The sequence below is a fragment of the Sturnus vulgaris genome, chromosome 20 (assembly GCF_052056855.1).
Source record: "Sturnus vulgaris isolate bStuVul1 chromosome 20, bStuVul1.hap1, whole genome shotgun sequence".
In the NCBI taxonomy this organism is placed as follows: domain Eukaryota; kingdom Metazoa; phylum Chordata; class Aves; order Passeriformes; family Sturnidae; genus Sturnus; species Sturnus vulgaris.
The window spans coordinates 9,396,878-9,423,490 of NC_142262.1; the positions used below are offsets into that span (position 1 = coordinate 9,396,878).

Sequence of the window (26,613 nt, forward strand, 5' to 3'; positions counted from 1 at the left end):
CAGACGTAGCTCGAGCCAGGAGTTACTTTTTCGACATCTTTCTCTCATTTTCTTTGTCTCATCTTGTGCATTTTTGCAAGGGTGCAGCACTTGTGAGAACAGGGGTGGGAGCAAGTGTGAGAGCAGGAGGAAGGGAGGGAAATCCTTCTGAGGATTAAACACTTATCTGTGAGTAATCTGCATATGGCTGTAATTAAATATATTTTGAGGCCTGTGAAACCACTGATACCTTCTGGATGACAACTGCAGTCTGAGATGTTTCACAGTTTTTTGTTCATGCCCTAGCAATGCTGGCAACACAATTTCCAAATCAATTTTTCATGCAGGGATGCTCTGTTTAACAGGAGAAATGGACTGCACGAGTATTTATTGGTTAGTTCTGTCTAAACTGTGAAAAAAGACAGAAAGTAAGGGAGGAGTAAATCGATTTGCTGGAGTTCCCTTCAAGCAAAGTGTTACATGCAGTGATTTTTGCTGGAATAAAGTTGTGTAAACCAAATATTTGCAGGTGACACCAAGACAGCCAGGATGCTGAGGCTTTGAAGAAAACACTGAACATCACAAGAATTGTAATAAAACTTAACAGCTGGCAACATAACTTTTTTCACTTTTAGATTCTCCCTGATCCTGCGCTGTGCACATTTGACAAAATGTGATAAAAAATATGTAAAACCGACTTTTCCTGAGCTGCTTTCTGACAGACAGCCAGAGATGTCTGCTTCCTACACAAAGCTTTTCTAAGGTGTCCTTTATTGGTTCCATGAGGTGTGCATAAATATATATATATATATATATGTGTGTGTGTGTTCTTGTGGAGCTGGATTGCATTCTGGAAAAATCACTGGCAAAATTCCTGTGGAGCTTCAAGGAACAGGATCAGCCCTTTAATGTTTTAATAGTTTTCTGACTTCTTATTGGCTAATGGACATGCTACAGTAAGCAGAGTGGCTGTGAAGTTTAGACTAAGCTCTCTCTTCCTTTAATCAGAAAAACCAAAACGTAGTTAGAGTCTAGCAAGGCTAAACACTTCAGGACACTTCCTCACTTACTTGGAAAGAAGATTCATGGAACAGTGGCATTCATAAAAGAAGACATTTTTACTTCTTTTTAAAATTATTTTTCTTTTCCCCTCCCTTTTTTAAATATAATTGATCTATAGAGTGAAATAGCAGCATATTGGGAACAAATTTATTTGGATGGGCATGGTGACACTTTTTGCTCTCTATTCCAGCATGGGACTCTGGTCCAGGATACCTCCAACCTCTGCCAGCTCCCTCATGATATTGTTCCTTGTGAAACAGGTAAGCCAATTCAATCCTTAATAATGGACAGCACAACAGAGAATTCCTAGCACGCAGCAATGGTTGTACCAAAAATCCTTCTGACATAACAATTTCTTTTTATTACTAATTAGTCATGAGAAACAACGCTGCAAAACTGTAAGGTTTTATATTAGAAGTCTCTCTGACTCCGTCATTTATTACAATTTTATTCTATTAATCCTCATTCATACAGCGAATAAATTATGTTTACAACCATTTACACAATCACTTTTCATACCAGTATTGATCAGTATTGAATTATATTTGTTTTTCAGTTTTCCTACCAGATAAAAATACTATTATGAATCATGTTTATTTTCCACCGTTTTTCCTCTGTTCTAAACCCAGCTTTGATTTGTTTCTGGCACTACTTTTTGCCTCTGACTTGTGAGCACTGAATTTCCAATTTGTGAAATCTGTAAAGTCATTCTGCATCTCACCTTCATACAGAAAGCAAATAAATCTGTATGAGATTTCTGCCTTTATTTCTTGGAGAGATCCGTTAAACCATTTTATTGTTACTTTTTTCCCTAAATCTTTCCAAAATTCTAAATGCTTACTTCTTACTTACCTTATATGTGGAAGGGCTTTTGGTATTTAATGAGAAAATATCTCAGTGTAATTCACTTAAAGGAAATTTTCACATAGGTTTTTAGTGATTCTTATTCATTTATTAATATCAATCTTGATTTGAATAATTTTTTAAAACCATTACTGGTATTTGGAAAATTTCAATTTAACCGAATAAAATTCACATATATATTTAGGGTACATTTCTATGAAGTGTATGGGCATCAGGACAATAAACTGAAATTATAAAGGTATTTTTAGCCACTCAATCTTCATTTTCTTGCGTTTCTAAGGAAGTGGCTTTGCAGCTCTATGTGCTGTAGAGCCCATATCTGTGTTTCTAACATTTTTATAATGAAAAAATTACCAGGGAACAAATTCTTTTTTAAAAAAAATATTCCTAATACTTTTAATATAATTCAAATCTAGAGCTTCTCTGCTTAGAACTTCTGTTTATAGAACTGAAACAAGTCTCAGATTTCTGAGACACCTTGGCCAAAGCATTAATTCCATCAGTGCTAACAGAAAATCTCCCAAATACTTCTGTGAGTTCAGAACCTTGCTAGACTAATCACAGTGAATTAATTTGTCATAGTGGCTCTTGCAACTTGTTTAAAGAAATATGTGCTGTATTTCTTTATATTCTTTATATAAGAAAGAAACATTGCAAGGAATAACAGCCATAAATCACTATATCTGTATTTTCTAGCAAAAACCTCTATAGATAGGAAAAATATCCATCAGACTAAACCCAGATCATGGCTGAAGGAATGAATAAATATTTTTCAGCTTTTATTTTTAGTTTATGACTAAATTGAAGGGACTATTTTCTGTCCATAAGAGCAGTCTGAATAAACAGAAATATTTCATTTCACTGCTAATTTACTATAAAAAATTAAAAGGGTGAAATTCTGGCTGTTCTTTAATCAGTTATGAAAAACTTAAATTTAAACCGGTCTGCAACCAAATAGAATCCATTTCCTAAATGAAAGCTTCAGGCAGCATTTTTTCCTGAATCCAACATATTTCTCAAGAGTGATGTCTTCTTGGTGCAATCTCAATAAATGGCCAGACATTTCCAGGGAATTTTGATTGAATTTCCTCATGGGTGAACTTCAGCAGGAGCAGGGGCCAGGCTGGCGGGCTGAGGCAGTTCCTTTTTTACCAAAAAAAAAAAAAAAATCAGACAACCTGAAATTATATCCAGTGTAGGGCAAAAGATCCTGGACCTTCTGAGCTTCTGTCTTGGACACTGGAGCTGAATTTTCCCAAGTCACAAGTCCTGTTTAAAAGCAGTGGCCAAATGGCAACTGAAACACAAACAGATCAAAAGCTGCGTGTTTCCACTGGCTGAGATCATGGGAAATTTCCCTGGAAGTTTGTGTTTCTGCCATGGAACTTGCACTGGAACCTGAAACTCAGCTCATGATGGAACTTTCCTGGGATTTGCAGTCACCACCTGTCCCACAGCCCATCCCTGGCAGTGCCCAGGGCCAGGCTGGATGGGGCTGGGAGCAGCCTGGGACAGTGGGACGTGTCCCTGCCATGGAGGGGGCTGGAACAGGATCTTTCCTGTCTTTAAGGTCCCTTCCAACCCAATCTTTGTGTAATTCTGCTGTTCTGTGACTTGGCTTTCTCCCAGCTGACAAAAGCAGGAGAAGCCTCCTCATTTGCAGCAGTGATTTCTGTGCTCCTCATGCTGCCCCAGCTGAGCACCCTGCTCCTGAGGAAGCACGGATGTCAGGACACAGGGCCAGCCTGCCTCTGCCTTCTTGTTGACTCCTTTCCACTTAAACACGCACAGAACATCGAGGTGTCTCCTCCTTCATCCCCCCTTCCCTCTAAAGGCTTGTGCTTATTCCCAGTCTCGGTTTGCCCTGCAGTGGCAGCTCAGGGGTATCCTGCAAAATCCTCATTGCTGTGAGCCAGTCCCAGGGGGAATGGCATCAGCCGGGGTCAGGGCTGGATATCAGGAAGGGTTTGTCACCCAGAGGGTGCTGGCATTGCCCAGGCTCCCCAGGCAATGGGCACAGGCTGAGGCTGCCAGAGCTCCAGGAGAGCTTGGACAAACTCTCAGGGACAGGGTGGGGGGTGTTGGGTGTCTGTGCAGGGCCAGGAGCTGGGCTGGGTGATCCTTGTTTATCCATTCCAACCTGGGACAGTCTGTGACTCTCACAGGACAGTAAATAACTCTCTAAAAATGCAGCTCATACAGAAAAGCCTCAACAGGACGTCCCACTGCAGAAAAGACCGAAATCTTCTCCCTGGGGCACCTGCATCAAACCCTTTCACACCAAGAAGGGAATGAAAGCTGATTTTGCTCATTCCCAGGCACTGCCAGCATTCAGCCTTTCTCTCCATTGATGTCCTTTCCCCAGGGTGGAGGCCCCAGCACACAGAACAGTCATGTACAAACAGCAAGATTGGTTTTTTCAGCCTCTTTTTGTTGGCAGTCCCTCTGTAAATATCTGATGATCAATTCACAAGCTGCTGCCATTCAAACCATCATGGTTTCCTGTTGAATATCTGTTTAATATTTTTTTGAATACATAAAGGGTTTCTTAGTCTTTTAGATCAACCATTAAGGACACTTGGGGCAGCCACAGTTACTCTGTGAAATGTTTCATTTTGATAATTTTAAATATCTCCTGCTAACTATACTTAAAATTAATTTTTCAGGTCAGCTGACAGCTCTTAACTTTTTTTTATGTCAGCTGAGGCTCTGAGTCTGTGTTGACTTGATTTTTCATCAGAAAGTTTTGTAACAGCAGACAATTTTATCTCACAAGTATTCACATCAATAGTGATCAGATATTGACTATGTGACCAAAACAAATGTATCCCATCAGTATTCACATCAATATTGACCAGATATTGGCTATGTGACCGTGCCTGCACATTTGAGGAGATGGACAACTCCATCAGGAAGTGATGTGGAACTGTCATTTAGCTCCTCACTCTTGTTGAGTGAATTTCTGCAGGAGTGTGTATCAACCTCATCTCCAGGAATGGAACCAAAGCAGCTGCGAGGTTTCCTTTGGATTTCCTTGGCTGTTTTGATGCCTTAAGTTTGAGCTTTCCTATTTCCAGACTCTGCACTGCATTGGTGTGTGACTCTGAACTCCATCCAAAGTGTCAGCAAGTTCTCCTCCCAGCTCAGGCACACAAAACAATCCTTTGCCAGCCCCACAACCAAGGACAGCGCTGCAGCTTCAGCCCCAAAAAGTGCAAAGAGCAGCGACTGGAGGAGAGAATGTGGGAGGATGGCACTGCAGAAGCTGGAGCTGCAATTGGACAATGAAGGCCAAGATGGAAATGGAGCCAAAGTGATCCAAGTGTGAGAACTCGTGACTCGGATCCATCTTGGCTCCATCTTGGCTGGAGCCACGGCCGGGCTCTTGCAGTGCCCAAGGTGAATCCTTGGAAGGGCTTGGAATAAATCCCTGCTTTATTCCTTCAGCACTGCCCAGCCTCTGCTCCAGGGAGCTCTCCAGGCACCAGTTTACACGTTTATTTATCAGAAACTGGAGTGTTCTCCCTTCCACCCAGCAGTCCTGGCTACAAATGCGTCATCTCCAAGTCTCTCCCTCTTCAAGTGAGGTTCACTGACCCCCGGGTGCCTGAAGAATCTCCCCTGGCTCCCAGAGTTTTGAGGCCCACATGAGGGAAATGTCAAGATGCTTGTTTAATTTGGAAACATGCATTCCTTTCTCATGGCTGCTGTAAATATTCTCTCCTTATCTTGCAAGCCCATCCACGGAAGAATGATTATGGTCCTTCTACTCCCTCAAGCTTAAAGTGGGATGTCTGCAAATTAGTTGAGAGACTAAAAGCAGAGTATTGAGCAGGCAACATTTTACACAGCAAAAACATGCATGAAATAGTGATCCTGCATAAGAGCTCGCTCATCAGAACACTGTTCTTGTTTTGAAAGTAAATAAATATGATCTTCTTCATTGAAATAAAAATGAACCATAGGTTTAAAGGAACAAAGGTGAAGTTCACAGCCATATATTGTTCTGGTTATAAATCTCAGCCCTTGGCACATCACCACGATCAGTCAACATCAGGACAACTCCACGTGTGTTAAAGGCAGTTTCAAAGAAAGGGTGTAGTCCAGACAAAAAGAAATGGACTTTTCCTGAAGAACTGAAAGGTATCTTTTAGTAAAAAGATTGTTTAGAAAACTTATATTTTGTTTGCTCTCCAAGATTAGAATCGATAACATTTTCACCCAGTAACGAATTTTTCATTTTTGGTGACTTCTAGTGGCAGTAATCTTTGACTGCTGTGGCCTCTCAAAGCCCTGGTTTCAGGAGAGCAGGGGTTTTATTGCACAGAGGGCCTAGGATGGGGCTCTTTTCTATGGATAAATAATGATCAATTCCTCATGCTAACACTGAGCTCTTAGCAGCATCTCCCATTATCCTTTCTGAACTGCTTTGCTCCTAATAAGGCATTTCTTCACCCAAATCACCAAGTGTTTTTGCATTTAATTCTTCTTGTTTTTAACCATTGCTTTCCTAAAGAGCAATTATCAGCCATGGCCCTCTTACAGACCTCTGCAGCCAGTGGTGTTAATTTTATTATGTGGGAAATCTAGAGGGCAAAGCCTCTTCTCACCTATGGACACAAGAAGAAAGCAAAAAGTGCCCTATTGAGGCAAAAAGGGCAACACAGTGTGAATGGGCAACTAAACTAAAATTTACAAAAAAAATTTCTTAAAAATAAAGGGTGGGGGGAAGAGGGATGGAAAGATGTGTATGGCACAATTGCAGCTGCTGGTAAAATAAGTGGTCTGTGAAATGCTGAGTAGGAGTACAGAGGAAAGCTAAATAGCATTGCTTATTTATTACTGTTTTATTCAATTGTTTTTTTGCTGTATTACTCAACCAGGAGTGCTTGATTATCTTTAAAAGTATTCTAAAACCAGAAAGCCCTTTAGACCTTTTTTACCTACCATTCCTCCATCCTCCTCTCCTCTCCTCTCCTCTCCTCTCCTCTCCTCTCCTCTCCTCTCCTCTCCTCTCCTCTCCTCTCCTCTCCTCTCCTCTCCTCTCCTCTCCTCTCCTCTCCTCTCCTCTCCTCTCCTCTCCTCTCCTCTCCTCTCCTCTCCTCTCCTCTCCTCTCCTCTCCTCTCCTCTCCTCTCCTCTCCTCTCCTCTCCTCTCCTCTCCTCTCCTCTCCTCTCCTCTATTTCTGTGCTCAGACCAGACTTTCTTATAATGGAAAGAAACTTGTTATTAAGGACTAAAAGGTTCTAACTGATTTTTCTCATGTACAGCATTTTCACTCCCAGGCCAAAGGTTCTCTGCTGGAAAAAACCACTACTGGATGGAACAAATATAAACAGGAATGCTTGAAGATGCTGCAGGAATCGTCTGTAGATAATGGTAAGGAATTAAGCAATGAAGAAATTTATTGAGTGACACTGACAAATATGCAAATATTGTCTTGCTGTATGTCTGTTCCTAAGTTCTAAATGTAGAACAATTCACCTGACACAAATATTAGCCTAAAGGCCTTTGTTTACTCTCCTGTCTCTGTGGTTTTGGATGCTTAGATAAAGAGCAGCACACCTACAGGGTCTCCTCCTGAATTCATGCCTCCCTCCTTTGACTGGGTGCTCAGAGTCTTCTGCTGTTTGCCAAAAGGAGACTTCATAATCCATCATTCTTTCACTCCTAAATGTATAAACTCTGCTCAGCTAGGAGTCTGACTTCATGGGTTTGCTTTGAGTGATTGGAGAAGTCCAAGGTGTGGCTGGCACAGAGGTTGCTGCTGTTCACCAAGGAAAGGTGAAAAGGGAATCTCTGCTCTCTGTTTTGGACTCATGGGCAGGCATTGAAAGCACCCTCACCAAATTTGTTGGTGACTCCAGACTGGGAGGGGTCAGGAGTCAGAGCCATTTGTGGAAAATGAGGAAGGGGAAAACACAGAAAGCCAGGGAAAAGGAGCTTCCATAAGTTACTGACGATGTGACTGCAGTCAAGGAGGCAAGAAGAGAGATGAGGACTGCAGAGGGGACAGAAGATTTTCTGGAAAGCAGGAAAAGCAAAGCATACATCAGCTCAGGCAGTACACCTGCAGGATGGCTTACAACTGATGCTGAAGGAAAGAAAGGAACAGTAGAGAGCAGCTAGAAGTCAATAGCCTGTGGTGAACACTGGTGTGCAGAAAACATTAGCATGATGCAAACGAAGATTGTGTTTTGCCAGGAAAGCAGGGAATGATGGCTTTGGTGGCAATTAGAATTCAGCCAGGTGACCCAGTAAGATATTAGAGGGCAGTGGTTTGTAGTGGGTAATCAAGAGAGCTGCAGGGCCTCAGGACTTCAGCTTTCATGAAATTGAAAAACAAAGGTATTTTTCTTCTGGCAGCCTCCCCAGTCCACACTTGAATAAACAGAAATTGAAGAAAAGAACAATAAAAATGCAGCTATAAATGTTAACATCTACACATATCACAACACAGATGCTTAGCCTCAAAGTTGCAGCAGAATATGTAAGAATGCACATCCTGTGCTCTGTATTTTAGCAGCAGCACCCCAAAAAGATGCTGGTGAGATAGCACAGAGCTATCTTGTTCCCTGTATTCTTCTTCCCACACGTTTCTCAAAGTATTGCTAAGCACTATGGAAAATAATTTGGGATATTCTCTTCTGATTTAGGATGAGCAAAAGCATTAAAGTTCAGAGAGAAGAACTTTGGTGTTATCCCGAAAAAAAGACAGAAACTAAGCAAGACACTAAGACAGCCATTAATGCACTTTATTTTATGTTGCTGTCACCTGCCTGCACCATTTCAATTCTGCATTATCAAATGTTTTATCTTAACCTTCTCTCCTGTGAGTGATGTGATAACTGTGAAGATCAAAACTGAGTTACTCTGAGATATTACCAGAGTTATAATCTCTGGTAATAACTCTGGGAATATGAGACATTGCCCAAAGACTTAAAGGAGTCACTGTGAGAAACGGACAGAGGTGACAACTGGTGTCACAAGGAAAGGTGGGAAAGGTGGAATATCTTCCATTCCCAGTCTGTTGCATGTACCAAACCAGTGAAGGATAACATGCCTGGAATCTCACTGTTACATTTGGACCACAGGGGCCTCAGGATCATACAACCATGAAATCACAGAGTACCCTGAGCTGGAAGGAGCCCACAGGCATCATCCAGCCCAGCCCCTGTCCCTGCACAGGCCCCCCAAAATCCCACTCTGGGCATCCCTGGCAGAGCTGTCCAAGCTCTCCTGGAGCTCTGGCAGCCTCGGGGCTGTGCCCATTCCCCGGGGAGCCTGGGCAGGGCCAGCACCCTCTGGGGGAAGAACCTTTCCTGATATCCACCCCAAAGCTGCCCTGGCACAGCTCCAGCCATGCCAGGGGTCCTGTCACTGTCACACAGCAGAGCTCAGAGCTGTCCCTCTAAAGGAATCTGCAGACCCTGGCGAGGTCTGACCTCTCTTCCTTGTGATTTTAAGCAATGAACTGATCTCATAGAGGAGTGCAAAGCCTGCAGGTGATGCATGGTCTCAGGGAAGAAGGGCAGCTCCTGTTTCTGCATTGCACAGTGAATATAAAATGTTTATCTACAATATCTTGTTTCTCTGGAGTAGTTTGCAGGTTACCTGGAGCAATACAAAATGGTTTCCATGACTGTCCATTGTCTGGACAACTTTTTGTAAAACTTTTATTTTCTTCTCTCCCCAGGAGTACATTGCAATGGGACATTTGATCAATTTGTTTGCTGGCCTTACTCACCCCCAGGAAATGTCTCTGTTCCTTGTCCTTCGTATTTGCCATGGCTGGAAAATGGTAATGTGAAAGTGGTAACTTGTCCTGGAGTTTGTGCCAGGAATTCAGCTAAAGCACAGGTGGTGCCTGTCTGTCTTGTCCTCTGAAGTGGATGAGGGAGAAAAGGTCTCCCCTCTTTCTTCCACTGCTGAACTGAGGCACAAAATCATTTTTGATGTTTATTTTCTCTTTGTCTCCATCTGTGCTTGCCACAGCTCTGTCTGCTGTGAACATTCACAGGGTCATGTACCCACACTGCCAGGGCTTTATCACAGGAATAAATTCAGGGTTCAGCTTCTGACCTTCAACTTCTGGGGTCCCCACTGATCCCAGACAGGATTCCACAAAACTGGAAGAGCCAAACCCAGGGGTGTTCCCAGCACCTCCAGTGGTGTGGGGAACAAGCCAACCTTAAAGCAGCCTTTTCCTGCAGGGAATGCAGCAGGGGGGCTCTCAGGAAGGAGAAAACACCTTCAGGAGCACAAGTGTTGAGGCCCAAACAAGATTCCCATAAAGGAATGGAAGGGCACTGCTAACAGCACAGAGCAGCATTTCTGAATCCTGCTCAACACCTCTCTGAGCCTGGAGAGGCCAATTCTTCCCCAGTCCTTTAATTTATGGGAGACTTCTACCAGCTGCTTATCCCAGCTTTCTCCAGCCCAAGCCACACATGGTTTGTTCTTTAATATAATTTATCTTTTTTTTTATGCTAATAAGCATTAAGACACCAACTTTCTATCTAATCTCCCAAACTGCTTCTGCCAACCATTTAGAACAAACCCAGCTCTTCATACTAAACAAAAGCATCATGTCTCCATGGAATGGAGACTCTTTTTTTATGTCAGAATTTCTACAAAAGCAAGATTAATGATCATATTTTATGAACGGTTTAAAGTTTTTTCCAGCATCTAATATTCATCCAGAGCTCCTGCTCCATCACAACAAACTGTGATCCCAAAGCCATTCCCTCAGCTCTGAGCTGAGCAAAACACATTGCTCAGGTATGTGCTGAGATATTCTGGGTGTTGCTACCACCCTTAAACACTTCCAATTAAAAAATGATTGGAAGAGCTCAGGCCTGATCAGAAATAAACTGATGGCAGCTGTTGAGGATGGCATCAAACAAACATCAACCCACACCATTCCTCTGATGCTATGGGCAAGTTCCTAATTAATATAAACTGGGGCAATGCAGTGAAAACCAAGAAAACTTCATCAGTTCAGCCCAGCTGCTGGAGGGACCCCAGAGCACAGAAATGAAACACCAGCCTGCAGCATCAGGTGTTACAGAGGAAGAGCATTTAATCAAATCCTGGCCTATGAACTACCTGTTCACGAGTTTAATGAGGAAAAATTAATAAAGTGAGATGTAGGCTTCTCTTTCAGATGTACTGTGTGGGTTTTCTTGTAAAAAACAGGTACATTCTGGGAATTTATAATTTATTTCTGCTGGATTACATTCCTACTTTGTCCTATGTAAATATAAAAAATATATTGACAAAGACAAAGTGGGTTTTATTCTTTCTTTTTAATATAAGTGGTGTAGAGTCTATAGTGGAGGTGTGAGGCAGAAGTCTTTAAAACGTGTATGAAAAATGAAATCTCTATTTTGACCTTTCAGACTAAAACTCTGTTTACTTTCAGGAAGTGTAGGACATGTATACAGAGTCTGCTTGGATGAAGGGATTTGGCAAACAAAGGAAAATTCCACAGACATTTGGCGGGATAGTTCAGAATGTTCTGAGAAAAATCATTTCCAAAAAAATGTAAGTATGTTTTATATTACAGTTGAAAACTTTAATCTTCTTAATTCTTTCTTGAGTAAGTGACAAAACATTTCCATTTAATACCTGCAAAGGATCTTCAGATTTCACTTAAATTACCAAATGGAAAGCTGTTATTTTATTTATAAGAAGCAGAAGAGAAAATATTAAAGAAGGGGATTCCTGCTTTAGATGCCACAAATTATTTTCTGTTCAGAGTCCAATGTTCACATGTGCTGATTTTCTCCTAATAAAATAAAAAAACCACCACAACTTGTCAAGCAAGTGACCATCCCAGCATCTCCCCAAATCTCATTATTCTGTGCAAGTCAGACAACTTCCCTTCTGAGCCTCTCAGCATTTCATGAGCTGTTAATTGGTTATTTCAGAGTTAGCTGGTCAGAGACTGGAGGATTCACCCCAAGCTAATGCCATCCCTCCTGTATTTCTCATATTGCATCAGGCCAGGGGCTGGACTCTGTCAGCCAAACTTCTTTTGCCATGGAGTTCAGCTTAGCAGGTGTCAGAATTAGGTCTCTTAGGTAAGCATAATTACCACTATTTTTATTTTTAATGCTGCCCAAGTGCTGTTTCTTACTTTATCAAGTAACATTGCCTTACTGATTAGTTATGAAACATTATTAGTTTAGTATCTATTTGTATTACTACATTTTTACTAAGCTCTCTATGCAGTAAGTACATTAATTTCCAAACTTGCAGAAACTCAAAGCAGGTGATCCCCAAAGTTTCTGAGCTGTGTTTCTGCTCTGTCCCCTGCCCATATAACATTTCTTTCTTCTTTGTTCCCAGGAAGAAGAACATAAACTACTCACCACATTACAGCTGTTATACACTATAGGATATTACTTTTCCCTCATCTCACTGGTATTAGCTCTGCTTATACTTTCTTTACTCAGGTTAGTACAAATTTACTTGCATTTTAAACGTACAGAGCCCTGTACTCATATTCTTTTTTTTTATGAAATTGAAGTTATTATTTACTTACCTTCCAGTACCTGAAGGGGCTACAAAAAAAGCTGGGGATGAGCTTTGGACAAGGGCATGGAGTGAAAGGACAAGGGGGAATGGCTTTCAGATGAAGATGGTAGATTTGGATTAGATATTAGGTAGAAATTCTTCCCTGTGAGGCCCTGGCAGAAGTCACTTGCCCCATTCCTGGAAGATTTTAAGGCAAAGTTGGATGGGCCTTGGAGCAGCCTGATCTCCTAGAAAGTGTCCTTGCCCATGGCAGGGGGGAGAGCATGAGATGAGCCTTAAGATCCTTTCCAACCCAAACCATTCTGTTGATTCCATGTAAATAACTTGTATTTTCCTAAGGAGCAATACAATTGCAATTTCTAAGCAGAAAACCTTGATGGCAACAATATAGCAACGATTGTTTTGCTGGATTTTTTTGTTGGCTTTTAGAAATTTTATTTCTGCAAATCAGATATATTCCAGAGGATTCATATGTTATTTTTTAATCCCACAGAAAACTTCACTGCACAAGGAACTACATCCATATGAATTTATTTGCATCCTTTATCTTGCGTGCTGCAGCAGTTCTTATCAAAGACTCTGTGTACTACAACATTTACTCCAAAAGACCAAATGATGAAACTGGATGGATATTATACCTCAGCCCAGAGGTAATGTGTTAGTTCATAGCTAATAGTAAATGTGTGTTTCTAGTGGTTATAACAGTTACAGTTTTGGAAGTTTGCCCTACAGCATCAAGGGGTGAGGTGTTTGTAAGTTGAGCTTTGGATGCTGAAATTTTGTTGATAAAAATTGGGGTAATTAAGATGAAATCTTGATTTGAGATAAGAGATTTATTTTAAATGAATAGAAAGAACATATTAATTCATTGTAATATTTAGAAGCAGTCACTTAAGCAAAACAACTCACACCTTGTAGCCTTCAGAAAGAAATCTCTGTGTTTGTTTGGCACTTATTTACATCTCATAACTACTGTGAATAAATTATTCTTGTATGTTGTTGTAGGAATAGAGCTTGCCCATGTTAACAAGGAAAATTATCTGCAAGATGTTAATGATGACTATTCATCAGTAAAAACTCTCCCATGCAGATCATGACATTGATATTTACAATGACTCCTGGTCTCTCGTTCCTACAGATTGTAATCATTTGCAGGACTGCCCAGTTTTTCATGCATTACTTTGTCGGGGCAAATTATTTCTGGCTATTGGTAGAAGGAATTTATCTGCACACATTATTGATAACTGTGGTGCTCTCTGAAAGACGACTGCTGCAGACATACATTGTGATAGGATGGGGTAAGTCCAGAACTGTTTCCAAGCACTCATTATGTGGTGCTTTGCTGAGTCAGTGGAAGATATTTTGTAAAGAAGGAGAAAAAAAAAAAAAAAGCTTTGTTTTATTTGTTAGTTTTGAAGCCAGCAATTGTAAATGGAGATATGTCAGCAGTGGTACTTTGGCTGCAGTTCAGCTTGAGCTGCAGATACAGGAAATCAGGGAATTGTTTAGTAAGAAAACAGATGTCTGGTGGGCAGAACAAGAAGAAATTTCCTTTCATTGGGCTGTATATTGTCGTCACTGAATATTATGGTATACCAGCAACTTCATTTCCTCCCTTTGTAATACAGCACCTCTAGAGCAAAAGTGCCAAATCATTAGAAATTTTCATTTAAATGCTCCCCTTCCCAGCTCACCTGAAAGTTGTAAGGTGTGCTTTAAGTTAGGAGATAATCTGAAACACTCCTTGAGCCAGGTCTTACATTTCAGGCATTATCTTATCCATGAAAAAGACAATTTAAAGGTAATTATTTTTGGGGATTTTTCTCACTATCCATGCCAGATTTCTCTGTTCCTTCTCACTTTCCTCTTTAAAGGGCCCTTGGCTGTAGAAGCACACAAGTTGCTGATGCACCAAGACCACTTCCTTCCATGTTTTTTTAGTATTGTTCCATTCTTTCATCATCTCTAAATCCCTCTGTTGCTTTGATCACCAGCTTGTTGGAAGGGGGATCAGTTATTTCGTTCCTTGTTCAAACTGCAATGGACAAGTTTGTTAGGGAATTTGTTTCCCAGCAGAAGAGTAATAATTATAATAATAATAATAATCCTTTGACTGTTGGTCCTCGTCCATTGGTCTCACCACATTCACCAATTTTCTAAAGGCTGTCCCCACAAATCAGCTTTATTTTTTATTTATGTTTATTACAGTCCCTGCTGAGATGGGACACATCTTACAGACCTGTGTAGTTCCACTGCTGCTGAGGCAGCAGGGCTCACCCAGGGCTCACACTGACATTTCCTCAGCTGCTGCCTGGGGGCTGCATTTGGTGACATCCCCTCATCACCCCGGGTGTCACCTTTCCTCAGAGGTCACCTCGTGTCCCCCTGGATCTGCAGGTCTGTTCCCAGCTGCTCCATGCCCCAGTTGTTCCTGCAGAATCTCTTTTTGCACCAATACCATCTCCCACCCAAACGAGACCCCTCTCATCCCCTTCCCCCTTTTACCTGCTCAGAAATCTGTTTTCTTGGAGAGTTTTTTATTTCTGGCCCTTTCTCTGTGCTGCCACACTCCAGTTTTCTCCATGACCTCAGTCAGTGTCCCAGAACCCTGAACTGTCCCCGTTCTGGTCCAGGGACCCACACCTGCTTTAATTTCTGCCACATCCACCAGAAAATCCCCTGTGTGATATTGGGCTGGGAATTCAGTGGAACAGTGCTTTTAGCTGATGATTTGAGACTTGTGCTTTCACTCTTGTAGTCCATTGGAACATTGCAGTAACTCTATACTTTAGGGGTTTTTTTCAACCTGCAGTTTATGGTCTCCAGGAAGGGTTGGGGGCAATAAAGGGATTGGGATTCTCTTGAAGGGGCTCAGGAGAGCAATCCTTTGTCAGCTGTTTTAACTAACCAGGCAGCATTCCACACCTTCACTGAAAACCCATTTAAAGCTCAACAGAGCCTGAGGTCATCTGTGAGGCCTCCTGTGGCAATTTGGATTCTCAGGGTCAGAAATGTTGATTTCAGCACATCAGCAGGGTGTGTATGTGTGAATGTATTCACCAGTCTGAAAAGGAAAGATTCCACTACACCAAAACAAACCATTTTGTATTTGAACCAAATGGGGACAGCCAGGATGAAGTTGATTTTTTGTACTGTTCTAAATAGAAAAGCACAAATCTTTGCACCACACACTTCTACAAGCTTGTCTGGAATAAACTCTTCTTTTCTTTTCAGTTGTTCCAATCCTCTTTGTGGGCCCTTGGGGAATAAGCAGATCCAAACTGGAGAACACCGGGTAAGTTATTAAGTAAAATGTTCTTTGGAATCCTGATTTTCTGTTTGCTTGGCTGAAAGCCCTTGGCAGTCTTTGACACAAGAAGTGACCAGCAAATTATCAGATTATACAGCACCTATTGATACTTGTTACAATTTCAAGGTTCCCTTTAGTACTTTTACATTAAAGAACTTCTAGGAATTCTCAGATTTGTTTATGCATTTAGCGAGGAGTAGAATGAACTTTCACTGTTCCTGAAATGTTCATCCATTTACATGAAGCAAATTGTGTGCACCAACATCCTGTCAGTAAGAACAGGAGACCAGTGCTTTCCCTGGAGACATTTGGAGTTCAATTTGTATTCACTGACACTTTTAAAGAAAAAAAGTAAATTTTAATGGAGGCTGAGGACAAAACCTGGTAGTCCCTGAGATTTGGTGAGGGCATCAGTGACAGTAACAGGCACTGACAAGCACCAGCTTCTGGTCTGCAGTGATGCTGTTGGTGACATCACATCAACTCTGTGGGTTTTGTATGGAATCTTTTGTTCTCCTCTTATTTTCTGTGGTTTCTAGAGAATTTTATTTGCAACGCCAACACGGATAATAAGCAACATGCAAACCATAATTACAGAGTCAGATGTCATATAAATTGCAAATGACAAGCCAAGATCCTACAGAAAGTCAGGATAATTAGGAAGAAGAAATAGGACAAATCAGAAGGTTAAAGAGGAGAAAAAGACACACCTTCAAGGAAACAGAATGCTTATTTTTTAGCAGATCAAGAAGCACGGTCACAATTCCCAGTTTACTCATTTCCAGTCTCCAGTTTCACACAGATAATTTAAATAGGATTAATTGCATTATGAGGGTTTGGTGTCATGTTTTGTGGGTTCAAAGACTGAGTTAGCCAGATAGTTCTGAAGTTTTTGGTCTAGGGAAATATTTATCAACATTCACGTGGAAAGATCTTCAGAGCTGTTGGTGAAACTCCTCCTGGTTTTATTCCATTTCTTTTGGGGGCCACCTTAAAAAGTTGAACTTCACCGAGTTCCTTTTGAAATACATATACAAGTTATATGAGCATTCTAACTTTATTTTTTCCTATGAAAATAATTATATTTTGAATTATTCACCAGGTGCTGGGGAACAAATGAACACATGGGGATCTGGTGGATCATCCGAGGACCAATGTTGTTTTCCATTGCAGTAAGAATTATACACCCTGTATTTTTTTTTTTCCCCTCCTTGGTCTTTGTAATTAGTGCCATTTTTGTCCTTCAAAACTTTGGGACAAGTAAGATACAGTTTCCTGACACAGAAATATAAAGGGAGACATAGAGTGACAGAAGGGATAAAGTTTTGTTCAAAAGATGAGGAATCAGGATTCTGTATTAAAAAAACGAAATTTCATTTTGTATCAAATTATATGTCAGGCTGAATAAGGCAATGCTAAGTTATTTAACTTTGCATATTTAGTATGTGACAAAAACCTGCTTGTATTCCAACCTCATCCCAGCTGCATTCCAATTATTTGGGGGCAGGTTTTGCAAGTGTTTGATAACAATTATACATTTATTTAGTAGTTAACTGATTAGTGTCATAACATTTGCTGAAAGTAAACCATTTGTATTTTCCTTCGAGGTTAACTTTGTCATCTTCTTAAAAATTCTCAGAATGCTGATTTCCAAACTAAAAGCTCAGCAAATGAGCTTTCATGACTACAAATACAGGTATGTAACAAAAGACACAGAATTCCTGGCCCCTTTTTAAAAAATTTGTCACATCAAAAACTTGTCAGCTTCCCCTAAAGATGTACCTACCACCACCAGGTGTAATAGATATTCAGAAAATGGGAAATAGATACATTCTGAATGGATTTTCTGGATATTCAGAATGGGAAAACAAGCTCCACAGACATGTCCCTGTCTGAGAGGCAAAGGCAGCTCAGCACCTCTGTGCTGAGTTTTGGGGGCATTTTCACAAAGGCTTTTCAGTGCAGTGAGATCTCTGCTCTCAGTTATCTCCTCTGCTGCTGTGACACATTTTTCCCTTTGTCACCAAAATTTGGGAAGAAAAGCTCTCTAGCACTGTGTTTGTAGCCTGATAGAGAATCAGACATTACTTTATTCTGCCAAGGATGTGCCATAGAAAACATTTCATTTACACATGCCTTTTAACTAGACTTTCCACAGATTGATGCATACATTATTCTCAAAATCAAAAAACTGCTACTACCATTCCAAAGTCAGAATATCGAGGGCATGTTTTGGAATAATTTCTTTGAGGTTTTTTGGCACAGAGGATGTTTACAAAATACAATAATGAAACATCTTCTCTTTAAGATTGGCAAGATCTACACTTGTGCTGATTCCATTGTTGGGGATCCACGAATTTGTATTTACCTTCATCACTGATGAACAGGTGGAAGGACTTTCAAGGCATATAAGACTTTTCATTCAGCTGACAATGAGCTCATTTCATGTAAGTACTGCTTTGCAAGTATTGTTTTTAGGGTTCACAGATCCATGGACATTGCTGCTCACCAGTTATAGTGAATTCTGATTTAATATTCTATCCCAGCCTACAATGTCTCTAAATACACTGTTGCAGTAACAAGATAAAACACTCACAAACTGCATACTCAAATATGATAGTCCCAAACACCAAAAATGGAGTCTGACATTTTCAGGAAAAAAAAGGTGTCCTCTTGAAATAGGTAATAGTTCATCACAGACCCCTGAAAACAGGATTCAAATGGTCCATTTAAAACACTCCCAGCCAAAATCATAACTATGAGAATGTCTGCCTCATCCAAGGGTTGGGCTCCATTTTCCTAAAGGATGTTTGTTCACCTTATCTGCAGAGTGACACTGCCAGGTGTACACTCACAAAAGTGCTGCACATGTGCATCAATTTTTAATTAGTTTTAGGAGAGAATTTGTCAGAGCCCTCACATGGATGGAACAGAAAAATGGACCAGCATCTGCAGGTGGAAAAGTTTGTCAGCCATGCAGTCAGGAGTGTTTTACAGATTTCAGGCTCCTGGCTCCTCTTCAGTCCCCTGCCTTAGTTTGGGGTGAGTAAAAAACCTGAAGTGAGGGAGGGGAGTGTGACTGGGGCAGCTCTGCCCTCAGATCTCAGCTACAAGACCCCGGGATAAAATAAAATAAAATAAAATAAAATAAAATAAAATAAAATAAAATAAAATAAAATAAAATAAAATAAAATAAAATAAATAAAATAAAATAAAATAAATTATTCAGTTCTGAATACACAGTGCTGCTGTGACCTCGTGTTAGAGATAGAAATGAGGCACACACTTTTCAAAGCCCCACTTTAATGTTACAGCCCATTTTTATACAGTTTTCAAAGTCATCATGTTTAATTCTTCTTGGTTAGTGACTTTCTTGCCCCTCAATTCATTGATTAGAAGGTGTTTGTGTGCAGAGGTGCCAAGTCTCTCTTTACACAGACGTTTGCATTTTTTCTTCACGGATTCTCACGGGTAGAATCCTCTTCTTCACAGGTGCAAATTGGCTTTTTACAAGAACAGATTGTTGTGCTAACTGATTCTTCCTGTGACAAGATTCCATTCTCATGGGAATTTACCAGGCTAGCTTAGCCAGAATAGCAAAGCCTGAACCAACTTTTACAAGGCCTTTCTTACTGTAAGGTTTGACCTGTATTTACCAGGTTCCAGAGTGAGTTGTTGCTGGAGCTCAGTGGTGTGGCCACTCCTGCACAGGGTGAGCTCTCCTGTACTGAGCCAGAGAACCGGGCATGGCACAAAACTCTGCTGCTTGCCTCTGCCTCGACTTCTGCACCCTGCTAAGTCATGAATTTTTGAGGTAGTACTATCAAACCTGCTCAGCAAAGTTGTCCTTTACCCACCTCTTCCTGCCTTGATCTTCCTGGGACACCCTGACAGCATTTCCAGATCTTTATTTGCTGCAAACCCCAGTAATCTCTCTGGCTCCAAGAGGCTGCTCCTCAGTAATTCAGGGCTCTGACACTGCTGCTCTCTTCTGCAGCCTGAGGGATGGGGCCACAGAGCATTGCTGCATTTTCCCCACAATTTATGGTGATCCTGGTTTTTAACCTTTGCATTTCTGCACCTGTGCTCAGGTGTGTGTATGCACCAGTGCTTTGACACTGTTATTGAGGCTATGCTTTAAAATTTCCACCACAGCTTGAGGGGAAAAAATGTCCTGAGTGTCAGTAGAGAATTCCTGGAAAGCCACAGCCCCAAGGAGCCTGCTGACTTGGTGTTCACAAAATCACAGCATTATTTGGGTTGGAAGGGACCTTAATGTTGGAGTATAAGTTCCTTGGTTAGACATATCCTTACTTGGAGAAGTTGCAGTGCCTAGTTGTTATTTTAAAAGTGCAGAATCATTTTAAGTGAAGATTTTATTTACTGGCTTGTAGAAAGAAATCTGATATATAAACCAGCTTACTCATCCTTGCTAAAGAACACAAACTCCATTCCTTTTAGAGAAACGTGCATGTGCTTGGCAGCATGCCATGCTTTAGAAGCAAAACTCCATTAAAAAATACCCAGAGATCTTAGCCAATGTTTATTGCACATTTTCTTTTTTAGCTGCAGCATTATTTATGAAGGGATTAGCCAAAAAGCACATAAACTGTACCCAATTACATTTGTTTAGTCTGTAAATCTTCTCAGTAGTTTTAAAAGGCAGTTAAACTGTTTTGTTAAAGAAAAACAATTATCCCTGGGATCTCAGCTGAAGGTTTAACTCAAACATTTTCAAGGAGCACAAAATTAAATTCTAAATAGGAGTTCTGTTATAGGTATGATTTGCTTTAGGAAATGGAGGAATCTAAACATCTTGGCTCCCTTGTGCATGGAAATTGTTACCCTCAGGAAAAAACACTGGTTCCATCAGTTATTTGATGAATAATTTATCACATTGCAGTTGTCATTAGAACTGAAGAACAACTGGGAGGCTCATGTGTGCATCTGCCCTTTCCCATTGGTTCTTCTGCTCATGAACATTCCTTCTGAATTTCTGATTCTCCCTTTTTACTCACACCGGCATAATTCTGAAAAATGTGTGTTTGAGAAGTCACAGCACATTGGAATGGTTTCTAAGCGTGAAAACCAATTTACTGGGAGAAAAATGAGTAAGCATTAAAGAAACCAGGAGATGAAGTGAGCATCAAACAGAAATAATCAGCGAAGTCTTCACCTTCTGGTGTGGTTTTAGTGCTGTCACTGCTCTGGTGCTGCAGAGGGAAATATTTACAGACTGAACCAGCCCAGGGAGGTCACACAGGCTCTGCCTTTCCCACAGTGGCAATCACCAGGCTCAGGACTTTAGTTTAAATCCTGTTTATGCTTGTGGTGCTATGAAGCCACACATGAAAAAAAAAAAAAACAAACAAATCCAAACCACCCAGCAGAGTCATGCACTTTCTATCCCCCCAAAAAAAGAGAAATGCCTCCAGGAGCAGGAGAAGTTCTGCATAAAAATTGCTTTTTAAGCTAGTAAATTTGTAATTAATATATTTTAATATTTGAAATATTAGATGAGACTATATATTTATGTGATGTAATTATTATGTTACCATTTGTACTTAATATCACCTGTTATTAACTCTAATTAACTCTATCTTCCTACCACAACCCAGGTGAAGCATGAAAAATGATAGAAATAAAAAAGCTGGAGAAAGCAATTGTGTTTGATATTTCTCCTGCCCCCTTTTCCACTGGTTTGGCAGATAAACTGCACATATGCTTAAGGAATTAATGACTTTAAATAATTCAGGACTGCTAGAAAATTAACAGCGGGCTCAGAACACTATTGGTTATTTCTAGGTATAATGAAAAATGCTGTAGCTTCTGTGTATATGCATTTCTTTTTACACTTTTATCTGAGCAAAGCAGAAACATTTCTGGAAAAATAGAAGTGTGGGAACAATTGAATGCAGTCAACTGAACTGCACCTTTGTAGCTGTGATATAAATATTGCCTTGGGACTCAGAGTTTTTATTCTCTTAATCAGAACTTGTGTCACAGATGCCTTTGGACACACCAAAACCGGGTATTTCCTGAAGCACTGGGAATAAATCTGCATTTCTGTGGGGCTGAGATGCAGCCTGTGAGCTGCTTTAGCCTGAGATCAAATGCAGACAGAGAGGGGCAAATGGAAACAATAATTTTGGGGTTGGTTTAAAACAAGTTGTAGCTGTAGGATTTTTTAAGGTGTTTATCTAAATCAGTTTCAGAGGTAAATCAGCAATTCCAAATGGCCATAGCACTCAATATAGCTGAACTTTGAACTAACACTAATCACTTAATATAGAAATAATTTGTAAGAAGAACCCAAATGAGATCTCATTCACAAACCCAAACAAGCATACAGATAATATGAGAAACCAAGCTGCATTTTTTTATTTTACCACATTTGGAAATAGCAGCAGTCACAGTATAACAGCAATAGTTTGGAGAAAAAAACACATTATGTGACAGCAAAATGAAGATTTTATAATCTGTTCTTCAGCATCTGCACAAAATGTGCTTTGCATTGCCAAGGAATGCACAAAAACAAGTGACTGGGTACTTCATTAGTAAATAAATGCAGGTAACTAGTTTCATTTTTGAGCATTAAGGAGCACTGTTTATATTTATGGTTTTAACACTAACGTCACCTTTAAATTACATCTTCAGGTATTTCCTGTTCACTGACTTTTCCCTCTCACTCCCTTTCTCTTACAGGGATTTTTGGTAGCAGTTCTTTACTGCTTTGCTAATGGAGAGGTAAGACACAATGCTGTGAGAGAAGTTTGTAGTTCATTAGTAAATATATTAATGACAGCAGGAGGGATGAACACACTGAGCAGCCCTGCTCATTGAGAGCATGTATGCATTCTTTTGAGCTGGTAAAATTGTTTTGAATGAGGAGAACAGCAAGAACTACCACAGGTTTGGACTCAAATGCAAAATATTTGCACTGAAGGCTGAGTGGTGAGCACTGGGGAGGTGTGGATAGCCTGGGGTGTCTGAAATGCCATTACAGGTTCATGGTACCTGAAACCCACTCCTTTAACCAGCTGAAACCCCAGACTTTTGGTCAGCCAGGCTGAACCCTTTCTGAGTTCACTCCTGAGCTCTATGGGAAGTGATCACATTTGGAGTTCTTCATTATTTTAGACAGCAACATGTTGAAAAAATAATTTCATAAAATCACAGACTGGGTTAGGCTGGAGGGGACCTTAGAGTCTCATCCCACCCCTGCCACGGCAGGGACACCTCCCACTGTCCCAGGCTGCTCCCAGCCCCAATGTCCAACCTGGCCTTGGGCACTGCCAGGGATCCAGGGGCAGCCACAGCTGCTCTGGGCACCCTGTGCCAGCCCTGCCCACCCTCCCAGGGAGGAGTATCCCCCTAACATCTGATCTAAATCTGTCTTCTTGTAGTTTAAAACCATGTCCCCCACTCCTATCACTACTTGCACATGCAAAAAGTGTCTCTGCAGGCTTTTTTATGTCCCCTTTAGGCACTGGAAGGGGCACTAAGATTTCCCCAGAGCCTTCTCCAGGCTGAACAACCCCAGCCCTCTCAGCCTGACTTGCTACCTTGGAAAATGCTGCAATCTCAGTTAATTTTAAATGCTTTTTGAGTTGAATCTCTCTGTTCTCCCCTGCATTTGGCCCGGGTGCAGACTGCCACTACTTGGAATAAACAGACACTAAAAGCTCAGCACAGACAAGTGGCAGGGGACACACTACACAGACACAGCTATAGGGACCTGAACTCTTCCCTAAAGTCACCAGTGAAACAAACAGATGGGCTTTATACACAGGCTAGGCCAGATGTTTCTAATATCTGTCAAGGAAATATGCAGCAATTTCAGAACTACTTATATAAAATAGAGTGGTGCCTTGGAGTGGCTACCTAGAACAGAGGCTAGGCAGAGTTAGAGAATAAAGTGAGGATTTATTAAAGGCCCTCAATAGATCCACCTTGGGCAGCCAAAGCCTCCCAGAGGCTACACCCAGAATGGATGGTGGTCATGAGTGTTTCAGACACAAATAAGTTTTGTTCATTTACATATCAGGGGCTAATCCTCCAGTTACAGCTTCAGGTAATGAAGTAATTTACTCCAAGTTTTCTCTCCCCTCCCCAATTCACTGCTGCTTACATTTCTCAGGTCCTGAGACAGACAGGTGTCCTGGAGTTTCAGGCCTAGAGAGGAATTGTTTTGTCTGACCAAAATGTGAAGACAGTAGCTAGCACTGTATATGGAGTTTAGAGTAATATATTAAAGAATTACAGGATTACAAATATATGAAAAATATAAAAGCTGGCACTTGTCTGCACTAGAGAAGTGCTTGTCTGACACTTGCAGAGGGCACAGGACTGCCAGCAGCTCTCACCAGATATGTGGAGTTGCTCTTTTGGCTTTCTACCACCTGGTCCAGCTGAGCTCTCAGACCCAAGTGCTGCTGGCAGAGCCAGGGGAAGCCCCAGCTCCTCCACAGGGGATGGAGCCTGCTCTGCTCTGCTCTGCTCTGCTCTGCTCTGCAGGCAGGGCACACTCAGTGCTGAGGATTTCCATCAGGCTGCCAGAAAAATGTTTTGACAAAAGAAACCAGCTACACCAGCAAAACACTTGGGTAAAGCTGCATGATCCTCGTTTCCACAGCCCCGGGGCTTTCCTCCTCTTCCTCCTCCTCCTCCTCCTCTTCCTCCTCTCTGCAGCAGACTGTGAACAGGGGAGTCACCTGAGCTCTCACACCTCAGATTTGCAGAGGAAAAACTTTCCCAAGTCAGGCTGAAGAGGTTGGCCTCTTCAGATTGATTTAGCAAACAAATCTGTCCCTGCCCTACAAGCAGCAGGTGCAAGGTAACCCCAAAGGGGCAGGAAGCATGGCACTTGCAGCTCCTCTCATTTTACACGCAGCATTTGTGGCAGTGAACTCCAGGATGGCCACATGCCATTAGCAATGACCATTTTCTCCCCCCTCAGGTGAAAGCAGAGCTGCAGAAGCAGTGGTCCCGTTTCCTTCTGGCAGATCCCTTTGGCTGCAAGCTCTGCTTTCTCGGGGAAAACATAAAATACCTCAGGAAATGTTCCCAGAAAAGGAAGAAACAGCACCTCAGCAGCAAGCACCACTTCTGCCTGGAGGTGAGCAAGCCCTGGGACGTGCAGCTGCAGCAGGGGCTGGGGAGGACAGAGGCCAGCCCAGGGCTGCCCCAGATGAGCATGTCCGACAGCAGCGAGGGAGAGGTGACCACCGCAGAGACCACCGAGGAAGTCTTTGAGGAAAGTGAAATTTAGGAAGCCGTGCCCTGGGACAGCACCTGCCACCAGCCAGGCTTGGGGAAGGTCTCTCAGTCCAGGCTGTCCAGAGCTCTGGGATGTGCAGTGCAAGGACGAGCAGTTGATGTCCCAGGTGTTCCAGTTTTCTCCATCTGAGAAAAACATTATTTATGTGGATACTGCTGACCTGTGTGCCTGGGGAGAAGAGCTCTTCTGGATGGAGCATCTTTGCTTTGAGCTGACATTTTGCCTTTTGTGATGTGCACAAGGAAGCAGGATGAACTCTGGAATAAGCAGGCTCTGGACACACACTTTGTCAGCTTCATCCATACACGACTGGCTTTGAGTCATGTCATGAGAAGTCCTTGGTTTTTCTCTTTCATAGGAGTGGTTCATAAATAGAGAAATTTGTGTGGAAGACTCCTTCCTTCACAGACTGAAATCACACCCCATCTCAAGAAAACCACCCCAACTTTAGAACAAACCAGATCAAACATATATTTACATAAAACCCAAAAAATAAACTTGGGAAGAACCAAGCTTTTGCTTGCGTTTTTGAGCACCTCCACTTAAAGTTTAGTGCTGGAAATGTCATTATGAAATGAAAACCCAAACTACTTTCATGGAATATGCCCAAATGAAATGATCTGATACAATTTTTGGTGGTGGTAGTGGGGGTGTTTCTGTTTGTTTTTTTTTTTTTTTTTTTTACACAAGCCACTGTGACTTCTGGTTTGCCCTACACGTGTCCTTAATGACAGAACAGCTCAGTGGTAAGGGCTGCCTCCACCTTCCTCCCAGGGCACCCAAAATGGATAAAGACATGGCATTGTGACAGCACCAAAAGAGTATTGTGAGCTCCTTTTCCTCCATTTAACAAGAGCCATGGTGAAGTTTCATTTCTCACACCCAAACTCATCCAGAGACCTGTGAAATGCAATCAAGTTTGTCTGGTCTAGCTTATAGAACTTACCAATGCTTTTATGATTATTTATCAGCCTACAAAGGTTTAGCCATGCAACCTGTGCCATTTATACTCTTTTATTGCAAAGAACAGATCAATTCATTGACTAGCATTAGTTCAAGAACGTGTTTCTGGCACTTCTAAAAAGTATTTCTTTTACAGTTTTATCTGTGTTAACCTATTTAATCAATACAAAGTTGTATATTTCAGCAAAACATTAATAAACTGTAAATGTTTGATCCATTTTAAAATAATATATCTGCAGTTTTTAAAGACTTTTTACTAGGATGTGAATTCTGCTCATATAGTATTTTATTACGATGGATTTCTTTAGCAGTCACTGGAAACACCACGTGCTCACATTGTGTCTTCGTCAATTTAAAACAGCCTGATTTCTTCTAGAGCCATTGTTTAAGGCATTGAAGAGATTGAAGTGATTTAGAATGTGTTCTACTTAGGTGTTAAAAACATTGAAATGGTGAGATTTTATGGCATCTCAGTGAAATAGTTTACTTTTTAATTGCATTTTAAAGATGGGCAAGAAGTTTTCTGTGTTTTGAACAGCAGTCCCTCTAGCTGCATTTTCTCCTCTCTGTTAAGTGTTTGGGGTTTTTGCCTCTTTCAAGTTTATAAAAATCA

General features: G+C 41.3%; 1 protein-coding gene across 1 annotated transcript; it reads left to right on the plus strand.

Annotated features, from left to right (window-relative positions):
- The first annotated feature begins 1,161 nt into the window (after window positions 1-1,161).
- On the plus strand, window positions 1,162-25,028 carry GLP2R (glucagon like peptide 2 receptor). Its single transcript, XM_014885055.2, has 13 exons — window positions 1,162-1,301; window positions 7,176-7,284; window positions 9,602-9,706; window positions 11,330-11,451; window positions 12,259-12,365; window positions 12,941-13,097; window positions 13,586-13,745; window positions 15,682-15,742; window positions 16,860-16,929; window positions 17,365-17,453; window positions 18,066-18,204; window positions 22,463-22,504; window positions 24,717-25,028. Exons 1-13 carry the CDS (start codon window positions 1,197-1,199, stop codon window positions 25,026-25,028), a joined length of 1,578 nt encoding a protein of 525 aa, XP_014740541.1. The 5' UTR covers window positions 1,162-1,196.
- The last annotated feature ends 1,585 nt before the right edge of the window (window positions 25,029-26,613 follow it).

Coding starts and splice junctions, on each gene's coding strand:
- GLP2R (XM_014885055.2), top strand. CDS start 1,197: ATGGGCATGGTGACACTTTTTGCTCTCTATTCCAGCATGGGACTCTGG. Junction 1,302..7,175: donor TATTGTTCCTTGTGAAACAG/GTAAGCCAATTC, acceptor TCTCATGTACAG/CATTTTCACTCCCAGGCCAA. Junction 7,285..9,601: donor GGAATCGTCTGTAGATAATG/GTAAGGAATTAA, acceptor TTCTCTCCCCAG/GAGTACATTGCAATGGGACA.